We start from the raw sequence: 20,678 nt of genomic DNA, 5'->3' as shown, positions 1-20,678 counted from the left end.
CCGGAGTCCTTTGAAGGCAGATTTCTTGCCGGGACATATGGTACAATACAATCGGCAAGATAGGCTGGAGCTAGACCGTGTAGTATTTTATACGTAAGTAGTAAAACCTTAAAGTCACATCTTAAGTGCACAGGAAGCCAGAGCAGTTGAGCCAGTACAGGTATATATGTATGTATATATGTATATAAAGGTATATACAGTATAGGTATATATGTATGTATATATGTATATAAAGGTATATACAGTATAGGTATATATGTATGTATATATGTATATAAAGGTATATACAGTAGAGGTATATATGTATGTATATATGTATATAAAGGTATATACAGTATAGGTATATATGTATGTATATATGTATATAAAGGTATATACAGTATAGGTATATATGTATGTATATATGTATATAAAGGTATATACAGTACAGGCGTAATATGATCAAACTTTCTTGTTCTTGTCAAAAGTCTAGCAGCCGAATTTTGTACCAACTGTAACCTTTTAATGCTAGACATGGGGGGGCCCGAATATAATACGTTACAGTAATCGAGACGAGGCGTAACAAACGCATGGATAATGATATGTGCCACACTGTGAACCCACACCAAACAAGAATGACAAAACACATTTCGGGAGAACACCTGCACCGTAACACAACATAAACACAACAGAACAAATACCCAGAACCCCTTGCAGCAATAACTCTTCCGGAACGCTACAATTCACACCCCACTCGCTACCACCAAACCCCGCCCACCTCATTTTTATTTAATTTTCGAATTTATTAGGCCTTTAAATCTCCGAACGCTACGTATTTGCTGCCATCTTGTGGACAGTGTGAGTAAATCGGATCAATCCCGCTTGAAAGAACTTAAAAACAATCACAGAGTGTTTCCAAATGAATCTTAAATCTCCGAACGCTACGTATTTGCTGCCATCTTGTGGACAATGTGAGTAAATCAGATCAATCGCGCCTGAAAGTACGTAAACAATCACAGAGTGTTTCCAAATTAATCTTTAATCTCCGAACGCCACATATCTGCTGCCATCTTGTGGACAATGTGAGTAAATCAGATCAATCCCGCTTGAAAGAACTTGAAAACAATCAGAGTGTTTCCAAATTAATCTTAAATCTCCAAATGCTACGTATCTGCTGCCATCTTGTGGACAATGTGAGTAAATCAGATCAATCCCGCTTGAAAGAACTTAAAAACAATCACAGAGTGTTTCCAAATGAATCTTAAATCTCCGAACGCTACGTATTTGCTGCCATCTTGTGGACAATGTGAGTAAATCGGCTGAATCCCGCTTGAAAGTACTTAAAAACAATCACAGAGTGCTTCCAAATTCATCTTAAATCTCCGAACGCTACTTATTTGCTGCCATCTTGTGGACAGTGTGAGTAAATCAGATCAATCCCGCTTGAAAGTACTTAAAAACAATCACAGAGTGCTTCCAAATTCATCTTAAATCTCCGAACGCTACTTATCTGCTGCCATCTTGTGGACAATGTGAGTAACGGAGAAATATTTTCGGTTCATTATGAGACTGGGGGTGGTACATAAACCTAGCTAGCTAGAGATATTGGCCCCAAAATCATTTAACAAGTACAGGAACAGCTAGATAGCTTGAGTGGAAGTCTGCATGAGTAGTCTACGGTCATGCAGTAACAAGCAATTACACCTCTATTAAACTTAAATACCATCCATCCGTCCATTTTCTTCCGCTTATCCGAGGTCGGGTCGCGGGGTAAGCAGCCTAAGCAGGGAAGCCCAAACTTTCCTCTCCCCAGCTACTTCGTTCAGGTCATCCCGGGGGATCCCGAGGCGTTCCCAGGCCTGCCGGGAGACATAGTCTTCCCAACGTGTCCTGGGTCTTACCCGTGGCCTCCTACCGGTTGGACTTGCCCTAAACACCTCCCTAGGGAGGCGTTCGGGTGGCATCCTGACCAGATGCCCGAGCCACCTCATCTGGCTCCTCTCCATGTGGAGGATCAGCGGCTTTGCTTTGAACTCCCCCCGGATGGCAGAGCTTCTCACCCTATCTCTAAGGGAGAGACCCAAACTAATTTGGGCCGCTTGTACCCGTGATCTTGTCCTATCGGTCGTAACCCAAAGCTCATGACCATAGGTGAGGATGGGAATGTAAATCGACCGGTAAATTGAGAGCTTTTGGCTTCCGGCTCAGCTCCTTCTTCACCACAACGGATCGATACAACGTCCGCATTACTGAAGACGCCGCCTATCGATCTCACAATCCACACTTCCTTCACCAGTGAGCAAGACTCTGAAGTACTTGAACTCCTCCACTTGGAGCAAGATATCCTTCCCCAACCCGGAGATGGCACTTCACCCTTTTCCCGGCGAGAACCAAGGACTCGGACTTGGACCGTAGATCAAATATATTTACCCCAGTAATATCATCAAAACGTACCTGACTGGATGGAGTCTTTGGGCTCAAATACTCGTGTGGCCTCAAAAGCCCTGCTGTGGTGTGTAGCATGCTGGGAATTGTCGGTGCATGTGATGGAGGAATGCACAGTGCAGGGTTGAAATTCAACTGAATTTGGATTAAATCAGGTGGTTTTAGCCAATAATCATGCTGCAAGGTATAGCATGTTGCATTCAATGTTTGATCTCCGGCTTATTAGTGATTCCCTAGAACCCAAAAAAAGTCTGCGGGCTATAGAGCGTTTTCCGTTCGGGCTCCAGTACTCTGGAATGCCCTCCCAGTAACCGTTCGAGATGCTACCTCAGTAGAAGCATTTACGTATCACCTTAAAACTCATCTGTATACTCTAGCCTTTAAATAGACCTCCTTTTTAGACCAGTTGATCTGCCGCTTCTTTTCTTTTTTCTTTTTTCTCCTATGTCCCCCCCCTCCCTTGTGGAGGGGGTCCGGTCCGATAACCATGGATGAAGTACTGGCTGTCCAGAGTCGAGACCCAGGATGGGCCGCTCTTCGGGACCCAGGATGGGACCGCTCGCCTGTGTATCAGTTGGGGACATCTCTACGCTGCTGATCCGCCTCCGCTTGAGATGGTTTCCTGTGGACGGGACTCTCGCTGCTGTCTTGGATCCGCTTTGAACTGAACTCTCGCGGCTGTGTTGGAGCCACTATGGATTGAACTTTCACAGTATCATGTTAGACCCGCTCGACATCCATTGCTTTCGGTCCCCTAGAGGGGGGGGGGTTGCCCACTTCTGAGGTCCTCTCCAAGGTTTCTCATAGTCAGCATTGTCACTGGCGTCCCACTGGATGTGAATTCTCCCTGCCCACTGGGTGTGAGTTTTCCTTGCCCTTTTGTGGGTTCTTCCGAGGATGTTGTAGTCGTAATGATTTGTGCAGTCCTTTGAGATATTTGTGATTTGGGGCTATATAAATAAACCTTGATTGATTGATTGATTGATAATCCCATTAATTCCCATATTTTCCCGTTATTTCCCATGAAAACTTTCCAATTTGGAATATTCCTGGAATTCTGCAACCCTACCCCTACACGAGACCCTGAATGTTACTTGAACCGGACAATTGGCTGAGGATCAACAGCAGCAGTCCCGTTTTGTATCGAGGCTAACGCGCTAGGGGGGAGGGTGTTGGATCAATAGCGACATGGAAAATATTGATCCATTTCCGTCACAAAGATTAGTCACTCCAATCTACCTTTTGGTCGGTATCCAGGCGTGGTTAGTTTTATAATTGACGAGTTTAGGCCTGGTTTTGAGAGCTGCTCGCCAGATCTAAATAGACTACTGGGAAACCCCTTTCGGGCAAATGTCAAACTGAACTGTTGTTTTTGGGAAGATCCAAGTATTCCGGTCTATATGACAATGGAATAGAATCGGGGGTTCAGAACATTCAGGGAAGATTTCATTACTTTAAATTCCCATCAAATGGTAAATGGGTTATACTTGTATAGCGCTTTTCTGTCTTTTTAAGGAGCCCAAAGCGCTTTGGCACAATTTCCACATTCACCCATTCACACACACATTCACACACTGATGGCGGTAGCTAGCCATGCAAGGCGCTAACCAGGCCCCATCAGGAGCAAGGTTGAAGTGTCTTGCTCAAGGACACAACAGACGTGACTAAGATGGTAGAAGGTGGGGACTGAACCAGGAACCCGTCCCAGAAGGCGTACAAGCTTTCGTCAGAGCGTGGTGGAACTGTACAAGAAGTACAGTCCAGATGTTTCTACTCAATTGAGCTAAATTGAATTATATCTCTGTTTAATTCCTTGCTTCTTGTCTTGTTTAATAGATGTCATCGCTGTTTGAACCTGACAGCTTATAATTATAATTAATGCCTAAATAGCACCCCTACTTTGTGGGAATGTACATATAAGGAAGACGGTTCTAGAAGTATATCCCAACGCCACATTTACCCATTCACACACACATTCACACAATGATGGCGGTAGCTGCCATGCAAGGCGCTAACCAGGCCCCATCAGGAGCAAGGTTGAAGTGTCTTGCTCAAGGACACAACAGACGTGACTAAGATGGTAGAAGGTGGGGATTGAACCAGGAACCCGTCCCAGAAGGCGTACAAGCTTTCGTCAGAGCGTGGTGGAACTGTACAAGAAGTACAGTCCAGACGTTTCTCCTCAATTGAGCTAAATTGAATTATATCCCTGTTTAATTCCTTGCTTCTTGTCTTGTTTAATAGATGTCATCGGTGTTTGAACCTGACAGCTTATAATTATAATTAATGCCTAAATAGCACCCCTACTTTGTGGGAATGTACATATAAGGAAGACGGTTCTAGAAGTATATCCCAACGCCACATTTACCCATTCACACACACATTCACACAACGATGGCGGTAGCTAGCCATGCAAGGCGCTAACCAGGCCCCATCAGGAGCAAGGTTGAAGTGTCTTGCTCAAGGACACAACAGACGTGACTAAGATGGTAGAAGGTGGGGACTGAACCAGGAACCCGTCCCAGAAGGCGTACAAGCTTTCGTCAGAGCGTGGTGGAACTGTACAAGAAGTACAGTCCAGACGTTTCTCCTCAATTGAGCTAAATTGAATTATGCCTCTGTTTAATTCCTTGCTTCTTGTCTTGTTTAATAGATGTCATCGGTGTTTGAACCCGACAGCTTATAATTATAATTAATGCCTAAATAGCACCCCTACTTTGTGGGAATGTATATATAAGGAAGACGGTTCTAGAAGTATATCCCAACGCCTACTAAATGTCTTTTTTTGTGGAATTTGGGGATGGGAAAATGTGTTGTGCTTTACTAGACTCACATCAAACTGCCAATAAGCCAACATGCAGTGGAATTCAGACAGTCCGAGACCCCATACTCTCCGAGCACTTCCCGGGGGACATGGTCGAATGCCTTCTCCAGGTCCACGAAGCACCTGTCTTGATTGTGGCGGTCCGTTCCCTGTATGATCAGCGTCAGAGCCTGGTCCGCAGTGCCGGCAGTAAGTCGGACCCGTTTCCAGTGAGGGTTGGACTGCCCTTTCTCACCGAGGACAGAATTTCTAGGCTCAGTCAGGGCGTTGAGGGGAACCGGTTTGGTGGCCGCAGGGTTAGGTCTCTGCTTTTTGCAGATGATGTGGTCCTGATGGCTTCATCTGGCCGGGATCTTCCGCTCTCACTGGATCGGTTCGTGTAAAGCGAGTCCAAGGTTCTCGCCCGGGAAAGGGTGGAGTGCCACCTCCATGTTGGGGGAGGAGATCTTGCCCCAAGTGGAGGAGTTCAAGTACCTCGGAGTCTTATTCACGAGTGAGGTAAGAGTGGATTGTGAGATCGACTGGGGGATCTTCAGTTATGCGGACGTTGTATCGATCCGTTGCGGTGAAGAAGGAGCTGAACCGGAAGGCAAAGCTCTCAATTTACCGGTCGATCTACGTTCCCACCCTCCCCTGTGGTCATGAGCTTTTAGTTATGACCGAAAGGACAAGATCTTATTCACGAGTGAGGTAAGAGTGGATCGTGAGATCGACTGGCGGATCTCCAGTTATGCGGACGCTGTATCGATCCGTTGCGATGAAGAAGGAGCTGATACGGAAGGCAAAGCTCTCAATTTACCGGTCGATCTACGTTCCCACCCTCCCCTGTGGTCATGAGCTTTTAGTTATGACCGAAAGGACAAGATCATGGGTACAAGCAGCCGAAATAAGTTTCCTCCGCCGTGTGGCGGGTCTCTCCCTTAGAGATAGGGTGAGAAGCTCTGCCATCCGGGAGGAACTCAAAGTAAAGCCGCTGCTCCTCCACATGGAGAGGAGCCAGATGAGGTGGTTCGGGCATCTGGTCAGGATGCCACCCGAACGCCTCCCTAGGGAGGTGTTTAGGGCACGTCCAACCGGCAGGAGGCCAAGGGGAAGACCCAGGACACGTTGGGAAGACTATGTCTCCCGGCTGGCCTGGGAACGCCTCGGGATCCCCCGGGAGGAGCTGGACGAACTGGTTTGGGAGAGGGCAGTCTGGGCTTCTCTGTTTAGGCTGCTGCCCCCGCGACCCAACCTTGGATAAGCGTAAAATGGATGGATGGCACTTGATTTCAAATTGTAAAAAAAGCAAAAAAATATGCAAACGACTATTATAATCATCGCAGTTTGACGAATAAACACTTTAGTTGGTTCATTTAGTTTACAGCGTTAGCTAAATGGGGTCTCCCTGTGGGGTGAATAATACTCCAGTCCCCTGATTACAAGCCACTATAATGGAAAAATTAGTACAAAGTATTGCAGCGGTGTCCAAACTACGGCCCCCAGGCCAAGTGCAGCCCGCAGACATCATGAGTTCAAAAAGCATCGCATTGCTGAGCGCTTGCAAAGTTTTCTTACACACCAGGGGGTCTCTGAATGCTAAATAGTTGCTACCATCCTGCGGATAATGTCTGTAAATCAGGTCAACGACCTTCAAATATTCTGTGAGATAATAGCACAGCATTTACTTATATGACACAATCCAAACAACCTTCCCTAGTCATGGTGCAAATAAAAACATGTAACCAACATAAAGGTAGACACACATGGCAAACTGCTCTCTAAAATTGTGTATCTTATAAAAAAAACATCGAAACACCGTGAAGAAATTCAAAAGTACATCATTTTAAATCAATTAGAGCGCATGATGGGAAAAATGTAAAACACTCCATGTTTGTCGAGGTTTTAGCTGTTTGATATTTCTGATTGATTACGAAACTTTAAGAAGGTTGTCCCAGAAGTAAACAAGGTAGGAGCTGAACTTTCACATACTCTTAATATCCAATTATACCAACCATGTATATATATATATATATATATATATATATACATATATGTATATATGTATGTTTTGATTGGATTATCCAGAGAATAGTGATCGATACCGTGGTAGAGCGCAATATGTAGGTGTGGGAAAAATCACAAGACTACTTCGTCTCTACAGAGCTGTTTCATGAGGGGTTCCCTCAATCATCTCCTGTTCCTCACTCTGATCGACAAACGCTTCCCCAAAAGCAACACCCTAAGAAAAATATTCAACAAGAACAACATTAAATTGAGCTACAGCTGTATGAAAAACATACAACAAATCATTTCAAACCACAACAAAGCAATTGCAAAAGGACTGCCTACACCCAGACTAAACGACTCTGAAACCAATAAGGAATGTAACTGTCGCAAGAAACCTGATTGCCCTCTCAACGGGGGGTGCTTACAGACATCAGTCGTTTACCAAGCAAAGGTAACACGCAAGGACATTAACACATCCGACACGTACGTAGGATTAACCGAAGGAGCGTTCAAAACCAGATGGAATAATCACAACGCCTCCTTTAGAAACCAGACTTTGCGGAATTCTACAGAACTCAGCAAGCACATTTGGAACCTCAAAGACAATAATGTTGAATATTCAATAACATGGCAAATTCTTGCATCCAGCACACCTTACAACAGTGGTAATAAAAGATGCAACCTATGCTTAAAAGAGAAACTGTTTATTATATATCATCCAGATCTATCATCCCTCAACAAGCGCAGTGAAATCATTTCAACATGCCGCCACAGACGGAAACACCTCCTAGGTAACACATGAGCCAATCACCACACCCTACGCCTGCTTGTACCCACCCACTCTGTGCCCTATATAAACCATTGTATGTGAATGCTTCCATTAAAATCTCCTGATGATTGAGGGAACCCCTCATGAAACACTTCTGTAGAGATGAAGTAGTCTTGGGATTTTTCCCACACCTACATATATATATATGTATATCCATCCATTTCTACCGCTTATTCCCTTTGGGGTCGCGGAGGGCGCTGGTGCCTATTTCAGCTACAATCGGGCGGAAGGCGGTGTACACCCTGGACAAGTCGCCATCTCATCGCAGGGCCAACACAGATAGACAGACAACATTCACACACTAGGGCCAATTTAGTGTTGCCAATCAACCTATCCCCAGGTGCATGTCTTTGGAGGTGGGAGGAAGCCGGAGTACCCGGAGGGAACCCACGCAGTCACGGGGAGAACATGCAAACTCCACACAGAAATATCCCGAGCCCGGGGATTGAACCCTGACTACTCATGACTTTCGTGCCAGTGGAGCAAGATCACTTTTTCACCCACACTCTTCTCTTCCCATTCGCAGGAGAAGTAGGAGTTGTTGACGAAAGCAGAGAGAGACTGAAGGTGGCTCATGATGAAGAAAAGCAGGAGTGCTCAAGGAGTCGCAGCCAGAGATGTAAGTATTGATCAGCCGGCATTTCAAGGACAATCGTAATTTCAACCTACTATCCTATTCCTTAGGGCGCATGTGCGGGTCTGTTCAGGTCTATTTTGATACAAAAGGCGCATTATAATTTCCATCCATCCATCCATCTTCTTCCGCTTATCCGAGGTCAGGTCGCGGGGGAAACAGCCTAAGCAGGGAAACCCAGACTTCCCTCTCCCAGCCACTTCGTTTAGCTCTTCCCGGGGGATCCGAGGCGTTCCCAGGCCAGCCGGGAGACATAGTCTTCTCAACGTGTCCTGGGTCTTCCCCGTGGCCTCCTACCGGTTGGACGTACCCTTAATCACCTCCCTAGGGAGGCGTTCGGGTGGCATCCTGACCAGATTCCCGAACCACCTCACCTGGATCCTCTCGATGTGGAGGAGCAGCGGCTTTACTTTGAGTTCCTCCCGGATGGCAGAGCTTCTCACCCTATCTCTAAGGGAGAGACCCAAACTCATTTGGGCCGCTTGTACCCGTGATCTTATCCTTTCGGTCATGACCCAAAGCTCATGACCATAGGTGAGGATGGGAACGTAGATCGACCGGTAAATTGAGAGCTTTGCCTTCCGGCTCAGCTCCTTCTTCACCACAACGGATCGGTACAACGTCCGCATTACTGAAGACGCCGCACCGATCCGCCTGTCGATCTCACGATCCACTCTTCCCCCACTCGTGAAAAAGACTCCTAGGTACTTGAACTCCTCCACTTGGGGCAGGGTCTCCTCCCCAACCCGGAGATGGCACCCCACCCTTTTCCGGGCGAGAACCATGGACTCGGACTTGGAGGTGCTGATTCTCATTCCGGTCGCTTCACACTCGGCTGCGAACCGATCCAGTGAGAGCTGAAGATCCCGGTCTGATGAAGCCATCAGGACCACATCATCTGCAAAAAGCAGAGACCTAATCCTGCGGTCACCAAACCGGAACCCCTCAACGCCTTGACTGCGCCTAGAAATTCTATCCATAAAAGTTATGAACAGAATGGGTGACAAAGGACAGCCTTGGCGGAGTCCAACCCTCACTGGAAATGTGTTCGACTTACTGCCGGCAATGCGGACCAAGCTCTGGCACTGATCATACAGGGAGCGGACCGCCACAATAAGACAGTCCGATACCCCATACTCTCTGAGCACTCCCCACAGGACTTCCCGAGGGACACGGTCCAATGCCTTCTCCAAGTCCACAAAGCACATGTAGACTGGTTGGGCAAACTCCCATGCACCCTCAAGAACCCTGCCGAGAGTATAGAGCTGGTCCACAGTTCCACGACCAGGACGAAAACCACACTGTTCCTCCTGAATCCGAGGTTCGACTAACCGGCGTAGCCTCCTCTGCAGTACACCTGAATAAACCTAAATAAATAAAGTGGCTCCAACACAGCCGCGAGAGTTCAGTTCAAGCGGATCCAAGACAGCAGCGAGAGTCCCGTCCACAGGAAACCATCTCAAGCGGAGGCGGATCAGCAGCGTAGAGATGTCCCCAACCGATACAGAGGCGAGCGGCCCATCCTGGGTCTCGACTCTAGACAGCCAGTACTTCATCCATGGTCATCGGACCGGACCCCCTCCACAAGGGAGGGGGGGACGTAGGAGAAAAAAGAAAAGAAGCGGCAGATCAACTGGTCTAAAAAGGAGGTCTATTTAAAGGCTAGAAAATACAGATTAATTTTAAGGTGAGACTTAAATGCTTCTACTGAGGTAGCATCTCGAACTGTTACCGGGAGGGCATTCCAGAGTACTGGAGCCCGAACGGAAAACGCTCTATAGCCCGCAGACTTTTTTTGGGCTCTAGGAATCACTAATAAGCCGGAGTCTTTTGAAGGCAGATTTCTTGCCGGGACATATGGTACAATACAATCGGCAAGATAGGATGGAGCTAGACCGTGTAGTATTTTATACATAAGTAGTAAAACCTTAAAGTCACATCTTAAGTGCACAGGAAGCCAGTGCAGGTGAGCCAGTATAGGTATATATGTATGTATATATGTATATAAAGGTATATATGTATGTATATATGTATATAAAGGTATATACAGTATAGGTATATATGTGTGTATATATGTATATAAAGGTATATACAGTATAGGTATATATGTATGTATATATGTATATAAAGGTATATACAGTACAGGTATATATGTATGTATATATGTATATAAAGGTATATACAGTATAGGTATATATGTATGTATATATGTATATAAAGGTATATACAGTATAGGTATATATGTATGTATATATGTATATAAAGGTATATACAGTATAGGTATATATGTATGTATATATGTATATAAAAGTATATACAGTATAGGTATATATGTATGTATATATGTATATAAAGGTATATACAGTATAGGTATATATGTGTGTATATATGTATATAAAGGTATATACAGTATAGGTATATATGTATGTATATATGTATATAAAGGTATATACAGTACAGGTATATATGTATGTATATATGTATATAAAGGTATATACAGTATAGGTATATATGTATGTATATATGTATATAAAGGTATATACAGTATAGGTATATATGTATATAAAGGTATATACAGTATAGGTATATATGTGTGTATATATGTATATAAAGGTATATACAGTATAGGTATATATGTATGTATATATGTATATAAAGGTATATACAGTATAGGTATATATGTATGTATATATGTATATAAAGGTATATACAGTATAGGTATATATGTATGTATATATGTATATAAAGGTATATACAGTATAGGTATATATGTATGTATATATGTATATAAAAGTATATACAGTATAGGTATATATGTATGTATATATGTATATAAAGGTATATACAGTATAGGTATATATGTGTGTATATATGTATATAAAGGTATATACAGTATAGGTATATATGTATGTATATATGTATATAAAGGTATATACAGTACAGGTATATATGTATGTATATATGTATATAAAGGTATATACAGTATAGGTATATATGTATGTATATAAAGGTATATACAGTATAGGTATATATGTATGTATATATGTATATAAAGGTATATACAGTATAGGTATATATGTATGTATATATGTATATAAAGGTATATACAGTATAGGTATATATGTATGTATATATGTATATAAAGGTATATACAGTATAGGTATATATGTATGTATATATGTATATAAAGGTATATACAGTATAGGTATATATGTATGTATATATGTATATAAAGGTATATACAGTATAGGTATATATGTATGTATATATGTATATAAAGGTATATACAGTATAGGTATATATGTATGTATATATGTATATAAAGGTATATACAATATAGGTATATTTGTATGTATATAAAGGTATATACAGTATAGGTATATATGTATGTATATAAAGGTATATACAGCATAGGTATATATGTATATAAAGGTATATACAGTATAGGTATATATGTATGTATATTAAGGTATATACAGTATAGGTATATATGTATGTATATATGTATATAAAGGTATATACGGTATAGGTATATATGTATGTATATATGTATATAAAGGTATATACAGTATAGGTATATATGTATGTATATATGTATATAAAGGTATATACAGTATAGGTATATATGTGTGTATATAAAGGTATATACAGTATAGGTATATATGTATGTATATATGTATATAAAGGTATATATAGTATAAGTATATATGTATGTATATAAAGGTATATACAGTATTAGTATATATGTATGTATATATGTATATAAAGGTATATACAGTACAGGCGTAATGTGATCAAACTTTCTTGTTCTTGTCAAAAGTCTAGCAGCCGCATTTTGTACCAACTGTAATCTTTTAATGCTAGACATGGGGAGACCCCAAAATAATACTTTACAGTAATCGAGACGAGGCGTAACAAAAGCATGGATAATGATCTCAGCGTCTTTAGTGGACAAAATGGAGCGAATTTTAGCGATATTACGGAGATGAAAGAAGGCCGTTTTAGTAACGCTTTTAATGTGTGCCTCAAAGGAGAGAGTTGGGTGGAAGATAATACCCAGATTCTTTACCGAGTCGCCTTGTTTTATTATTTGGTTGTCAAATGTTAGAGTTGTATTATTAATGACTGCAAATGTTTGAAGGTGATTGTCTAAAGAAGATAGACTTGAGTCAGTTAGGTCTCACTAACGCGTGGTTGATGACTCCAACATGATGACACAACAGGAGCCGCAGTGTGTGTGTGTGTGTGTGTGTGTGTGTGTGTGTGTTGTAGAGATGACGGAGTGCGGTGGCAAGAGGCCAAATGGTGTTAGAAAACAGCCCACGCCAGGATGACATTTAGGGCACGGATTGAATGGAAGCATGGACATGATGAAGGAGGGCAGATCTGACAGAGAGGCCCATCTGTTTCTCGGAGACGTCGCTCTGTTTATAACACCGATGTCATTTCATTTCACTTTGTCCAACACAGGAACAAAGGACAGGTTTGTGCATCCTGTGGACTCACTTCCTCCTCTGTCAGAACCCTCTTGCTTCATTGCTGACTTCTTGCTCACTATTAATCTTGTGGACTCTATTATTTATTTATTTAGGACCAAGGACCCTATTGAAACTGCTGTGTTTTATTATTAATCCGCACCTACGCGCTGTCATTTGACCCCCTTAACATGCTTCAAAACGCACCAAATTTGACACACGTCGGTATAGCAAACCTTCCCAACATATTAGGCAGCCCCCCTAGGAAGGAAAGAAAAACAGACTGCTTGTAACTTCCGTTAGGAATGTCGTTCAGACATGAAACAAAAACTGTCACGTAGGTCTAACTTAGACCTACATTTCATAATTCAACCTTCTAGGGCAAAAATCAACAGGAAGTTGGAAAAAACCCCTTCAAAAAAAAATTTTCACAAAAAATTCTATTTTTTCCTCTTTGAGCTGAAATTTGACCCCCTTAAAATGCTTCAAAAGTCACCAAACTTGGCGCACACATCAGGACTGGCAACAATTGCGATCTAATGAAAAAAAAAACCCCAAAAAAACTCAAAATTGCGCTCTTGCGCAATTTTTGATCAAAACACAGCAAAAACTGCTTCGAGGAAGAAAACACAGACAAAACAGCTTGTAACTTCCGGTGGGAATGCCGGAAAGACATGAAACAAAGACTCCTATGTAGGTCTCACTTAGACCTACATTTAGATAATTGACATCCTTTGGCAAAAATCAACAGGAAGTTAAAAATTACCCCTTCAAAATAAAAGTTTTGTAAAAATCTGTCACCTTTTTCAAACGTAAAATCCTCCGAGTGCGTTTGTCGTTTCGGCTTCAAACTCGCACAAGAGAGAGATTGAACCCCTTTGATCAAAACAAGTTTTGATTACTGCTCCGGTTTTGATTTTATGCGCCTTCAAAGAACCCCTGCGCAAAGTTTCCTAAACAATGTCATTTTTGCCTCTTTGATCTGTAATTTGACCCCCTTAAAATGCTTCAAAGTCCAAGTTAAAGCTCTACTATGCAAAGCAAAAGCCATTTATCAACAACATCCAGAAACGCTGATCTGTAATTTGACCCCCTTAACATTCTTCAAAACTCACCAAATTTGACACACGTCGGTATAGCAAACTTTCCCAACATATTAAGCAACCAATCCCCCAAAATGAAAATTGCGCTCTAGCGCCCCCTAGGAAAAAATTACAGACAAAACTACATGTAACTTCTGTTAGGAATGTCCTAGCGACATGAAACAAAAACTCCTATGTAGGTCTGACTTAGACCCAATTTTCATACACTCACTTCTTTCAGCAAAAATCTACAGGAAGTTGGCAAAAACCCCTTCAAAATAAAATTTTCGCAAAAAATGCCATTTTTGCCTCTTTGCGCTGTAATTTGACCCCTTTAAAATGCTTCAAAAGTCACCAAACTTGGCGCACACACAAGGACTGGCGAATATTGTGATCTAATGAAAAAAACCAAACCCCAAAACTCAAAATTGCGTTCTAGCACTATTTTTGAATAGAACACTGAAAAAACTGCTCCTAGGATGAAAACACAGACAAAATTGCTTGTAACTTCCGGTAAGAATGTCGGAGAGACATGAAACAAAAACCTCTATGTAGGTCTCGCTTAGACCTACATTTCATAGGTTGACAACCCCCAACAAAAATCAACAGGAAGTTTGCAATCCCCCCTTCAAAACAAAAGTTTTGTAAAAACCGGTCACCTTTCTTCAAACATTATTTCCTCTGAGTGCGTTTGTTGTTTTGGCTTCAAGCTCGCACAAGAGAGAGATTGAACCCTTTTGATCAAAACTATCCAACAAAGTTTTGATTACTGCTCCGGTTTTGATTTTATGCGCCTTCAAAGAACCCCTGCGCAAAGTTTCCTAAACAATGTCATTTTTGCCTCTTTGAGCTGTAATTTGACCCCCTTAAAATGCTTCAAAGTGCAAGTTAAAGCTCTACTATGCAAAGCAAAAGCCATTTATCAACAACATCCAGAAACGCCGATCTGTAATTTGACCCCCTTAACATGCTTCAAAACTCACCAAATTTGACACACACGTCGGTATAGCAAACCTTCCCAACATATTAAGCAACCAATCCCCCAAAATGAAAATTGCGCTCTAGCGCCCCCTAGGAAAAAAATTACAGACAAAACTGCATGTAACTTCTGTTAGGAATGTCATAGCGACATGAAACAAAAACTCCTATGTAGGTCTGACTTAGACCCAATTTTCATACACTCACTTCTTTCAGAAAAAATCTACAGGAAGTTGGCAAAAACCCCTTCAAAATAAAATTTTCGCAAAAAATGCCATTTTTGCCTCTTTGCGCTGTAATTTGACCCCTTTAAAATGCTTCAAAAGTCACCAAACTTGGCGCACACACAAGGACTGGCGAATATTGTGATCTAATGAAAAAAACCAAACCCCAAAACTCAAAATTGCGTTCTAGCACTATTTTTGAATAGAACACTGAAAAAACTGCTCCTAGGATGAAAACACAGACAAAATTGCTTGTAACTTCCGGTAAGAATGTCGGAGAGACATGAAACAAAAACCTCTATGTAGGTCTCGCTTAGACCTACATTTCATAGGTTGACAACCCCCAACAAAAATCAACAGGAAGTTTGCAATCCCCCCTTCAAAACAAAAGTTTTGTAAAAACCGGTCACCTTTCTTCAAACATTATTTCCTCTGAGTGCGTTTGTTGTTTTGGCTTCAAGCTCGCACAAGAGAGAGATTGAACCCTTTTGATCAAAACTATCCAACAAAGTTTTGATTACTGCTCCGGTTTTGATTTTATGCGCCTTCAAAGAACCCCTGCGCAAAGTTTCCTAAACAATGTCATTTTTGCCTCTTTGAGCTGTAATTTGACCCCCTTAAAATGCTTCAAAGTGCAAGTTAAAGCTCTACTATGCAAAGCAAAAGCCATTTATCAACAACATCCAGAAACGCCGATCTGTAATTTGACCCCCTTAACATGCTTCAAAACTCACCAAATTTGACACACACGTCGGTATAGCAAACCTTCCCAACATATTAAGCAACCAATCCCCCAAAATGAAAATTGCGCTCTAGCGCCCCCTAGGAAAAAAATTACAGACAAAACTGCATGTAACTTCTGTTAGGAATGTCATAGCGACATGAAACAAAAACTCCTATGTAGGTCTGACTTAGACCCAATTTTCATACACTCACTTCTTTCAGAAAAAATCTACAGGAAGTTGGCAAAAACCCCTTCAAAATAAAATTTTCGCAAAAAATGCCATTTTTGCCTCTTTGCGCTGTAATTTGACCCCTTTAAAATGCTTCAAAAGTCACCAAACTTGGCGCACACACAAGGACTGGCGAATATTGTGATCTAATGAAAAAAACCAAACCCCAAAACTCAAAATTGCGTTCTAGCACTATTTTTGAATAGAACACTGAAAAAACTGCTCCTAGGATGAAAACACAGACAAAATTGCTTGTAACTTCCGGTAAGAATGTCGGAGAGACATGAAACAAAAACCTCTATGTAGGTCTCGCTTAGACCTACATTTCATAGGTTGACAACCCCCAACAAAAATCAACAGGAAGTTTGCAATCCCCCCTTCAAAACAAAAGTTTTGTAAAAACCGGTCACCTTTCTTCAAACATTATTTCCTCTGAGTGCGTTTGTTGTTTTGGCTTCAAGCTCGCACAAGAGAGAGATTGAACCCTTTTGATCAAAACTATCCAACAAAGTTTTGATTACTGCTCCGGTTTTGATTTTATGCGCCTTCAAAGAACCCCTGCGCAAAGTTTCCTAAACAATGTCATTTTTGCCTCTTTGAGCTGTAATTTGACCCCCTTAAAATGCTTCAAAGTGCAAGTTAAAGCTCTACTATGCAAAGCAAAAGCCATTTATCAACAACATCCAGAAACGCCGATCTGTAATTTGACCCCCTTAACATGCTTCAAAACTCACCAAATTTGACACACACGTCGGTATAGCAAACCTTCCCAACATATTAAGCAACCAATCCCCCAAAATGAAAATTGCGCTCTATCGCCCCCTAGGAAAAAAATTACAGACAAAACTGCATGTAACTTCTGTTAGGAATGTCATAGCGACATGAAACAAAAACTCCTATGTAGGTCTGACTTAGACCCAATTTTCATACACTCACTTCTTTCAGAAAAAATCTACAGGAAGTTGGCAAAAACCCCTTCAAAATAAAATGTTCGCAAAAAAATGCAATTTTTGCCTCTTTGCGCTGTAATTTGACCCCTTTAAAATGCTTCAAACGTCACCAAACTTGGCGCACACATAAGGACTGGCGATTATTGCGTTCTAATGAAAAAAACCAAACCCCAAAACTCAAAATTGCGCTCTAGCGCTATTTTTGAATAGAACACTGAAAAAACTGCTCCTAGGAAGAAAACACAGACAAAATTGCTTGTAACTTCAGGTAAGAAGGTCGGAGACACATGAAACAAAAACCTCTATGTAGGTCTCGCTTAGACCTACATTTCATAGATTGACAACCCCCAACAAAAATCAACAGGAAGTTTGCAATCGCCCCTTCAAAACAAAAGTTTTGTAAAAACCGGTCACCTTTCTTCAAACATTATCTCCTCTGAGTGCGTTTGTTGTTTTGGCTTCAAACTCGCACAGCAGAGAGATTGAACCCTTTTGATTAAAACTGTCCAACAAAGTTTTGATTATTTTGATTTTACGCGCCTTCAAAGAACCCCTGCGCAAAGTTACCTAAAGAATGTAATTTTTGCCTCTTTGAGCTGTAATTTGACCCCTTTAGAATGCTTCAAAGTGCAAGTTAAAGCTCTACCATGCAAAGCAAAAGCCATTTATCAACAACATCCAGAAACGCTGATCTGTAATTTGACCCCCTTAACATGCTTCAAAACTCACCAAATTTGACACACGTCGGTATAGCAAACCTTCCCAACATATTAAGCAACCAATCCCCCAAAATGAAAATTGCGCTCTAGCGCCCCCTAGGAAAAAATTACAGACAAAACTGCATGTAACTTCTGTTAGGAATGTCATAGCGACATGAAACAAAAACTCCGACGTAGGTCTGACTTAGACCCAATTTTCATACACTCACTTCTTTCAACAAAAATCTACAGGAAGTTGGCAAAAACCCCTTCAAAATAAAATTTTCGCAAATAATGCAATTTTTGCCTATTTGCGCTGTAATTTGACCCCTTTAAAATGCTTCAAAAGTCACCAAACTTGGCGCACACATCAGGACTGGCGAATATTGCCATCTAATGAAAAAAACCAAACCCCAAAACTCAAAATTGCACTCTAGCGCTATTTTTGAATAGAACACTGAAAAAACTGCTCCTAGGAAGAAAACACAGACAAAATTGCTTGTAACTTCCGGTAAGAATGTCGGAGAGACATGAAACAAAAACCTCTATGTAGGTCTCGCTTAGACCTACATTTCATAGGTTGACAACGCCCAACAAAAATCAACAGGAAGTTCGCAATCCCCCCTTCAAAACAAAAGTTTTGTAAAAACAGGTCACCTTTCTTCAAACATTATTTCCTCTGAGTGCGTTTGTCGTTTTGGCTTCAAACTCGCACAGGAGAGAGATTGAACCCTTTTGATTAAAACTGTCCAGCAAAGTTTTGATTATTTGGATTTTACGCGCCTTCAAAGAACCCCTGCGCAAAGTTACCTAAAAAATGTAATTTTTGCCTCTTTGAGCTGTAATTTGACCCCTTTAGAATGCTTCAAAGTGCAAGTTAAAGCTCTACCATGCAAAGCAAAAGCCATTTATCAACAACATCCAGAAACGCTGATCTGTAATTTGACCCCCTTAACATGCTTCAAAACTCACCAAATTTGACACACATGTCGGTATAGCAAACCTTCCCAACATATTAAGCAACCAATCCCCCAAAATGAAAATTGCGCTCTAGCGCCCCCTAGGAAAAAATTACAGACAAAACTGCATGTAACTTCTGTTAGGAATGTCATAGCGACATGAAACAAAAACTCCTATGTAGGTCTGACTTAGACCCAATTTTCATACACTCACTTCTTTCCGCAAAAATCTACAGGAAGTTGGCAAAAACCCCTTCAAAAAATTTTTTTGCGCAAAAAATGCAATTTTTGCCTCTTTGCGCTGTAATTTGACCCCTTTAAAATACTTCTAAAGTCATCAAACTTGGCGCACACATCAGGACTGGCGAATATTGCGTTCTAATGAAAAAAACCAAACCCCAAAACTCAAAATTGCGCTCTAGCGCTATTTTTGAATAGAACACTGAAAAAACTGCTCCTAGGATGAAAACACAGACAAAACTGCTTGTAACTTCCGGTCAGAATGTCAGAGAGACATGAAACAAAAACCTCTATGTAGGTCTCGCTTAGACCTACATTTCATAGATTGACAACCCCCAACAAAAATCAACAGGAAGTTTGCAATCCCCCCTTCAAAACAAAAGTTTTGTAAAAACCGGTCACCTTTCTTCAAACATTATCTCCTCTGAGTGTGTTTGTCGTTTTGGCTTCAAACTCGCACAGGAGAGGGATTGAACCCTTCTGATTAAAACTGTCCAACAAAGTTTTGATTATTTTGATTTTACGCGCCTTCAAAGAACCCCTGCGCAAAGTTACCTAAAGAATGTAATTTTTGCTTCTTTGAGCTGTAATTTGACCCCTTTAGAATGCTTCACAGTGCAAGTTAAAGCTCTACCATGCAAAGCAAAAGCCATTCATCAACAACATCCAGAAACGCTGATCTGTAATTTGACCCCCTTAACATGCTTGAAAACTCACCAAATTTGACACACGTCGGTATAGCAAACCTTCCCAACATATTAAGCAACCAATCCCCCAAAATTAAAATTGCGCTCTAGCGCCCCCTAGGAAAAAATTACAGACAAAACTGCATGTAACTTCTGTTAGGAATGTCATAGCGACATGAAACAAAAACTCCTACGTAGGTCTGACTTAGACCCAATTTTCATACACTCACTTCTTTCCGCAAAAATCTACAGGAAGTTGGCAAAAACCCCTTCAAAATAAAATTTTCGCAAATAATGCAATTTTTGCCTCTTTGCGCTGTAATTTGACCCCTTTAAAATGCTTCAAACGTCACCAAACTTGGCGCACACATAAGGACTGGCGAATATTGCGATCTAATGAAAAAAACCAAACCCCAAAACTCAAAATTGCGCTCTAGCGCTATTTTTGAATAGAACACTGAAAAAACTGCTCCTAGGAAGAAAACACAGACAAAATTGCTTGTAACTTCCGGTAAGAATGTCGGAGAGACATGAAACAAAAACCTCTATGTAGGTCTCGCTTAGACCTACATTTCATAGATTGACAACGCCCAACAAAAATCAACAGGAAGTTCGCAATCCCCGCTTCAAAACAAAAGTTTTGTAAAAACCGGTCACCTTTCTTCAAACATTATTTCCTCTGAGTGCGTTTGTTGTTTTGGCTTCAAACTCGCACAGGAGAGAGATTGAACCC

At 41.4% G+C, this 20,678-nt stretch overlaps 1 protein-coding gene across 2 annotated transcripts in view; it reads left to right on the top strand.

Annotated features, from left to right (window-relative positions):
- The window catches only part of LOC133552094 (cAMP-specific 3',5'-cyclic phosphodiesterase 4B-like), a 144,263-nt gene that overhangs the window by 26,808 nt on the left and 96,777 nt on the right, over nucleotides 1–20,678 (top strand). For both annotated transcript variants that reach the window (XM_061899419.1, XM_061899418.1), the window contains exon 3: nucleotides 8,593–8,685. In XM_061899419.1, coding sequence (XP_061755403.1) covers nucleotides 8,641–8,685 — 45 coding nt within the window. In that variant the 5' untranslated portion in view covers nucleotides 8,593–8,640. The remainder of the gene's footprint in view (nucleotides 1–8,592; nucleotides 8,686–20,678) is intronic.

Source organism: Nerophis ophidion, linkage group LG04 (assembly GCF_033978795.1).
Source record: "Nerophis ophidion isolate RoL-2023_Sa linkage group LG04, RoL_Noph_v1.0, whole genome shotgun sequence".
Classification (NCBI taxonomy): Eukaryota; Metazoa; Chordata; class Actinopteri; order Syngnathiformes; family Syngnathidae; genus Nerophis; species Nerophis ophidion.
This window is presented reverse-complemented; position numbering and strand designations above follow the sequence as displayed.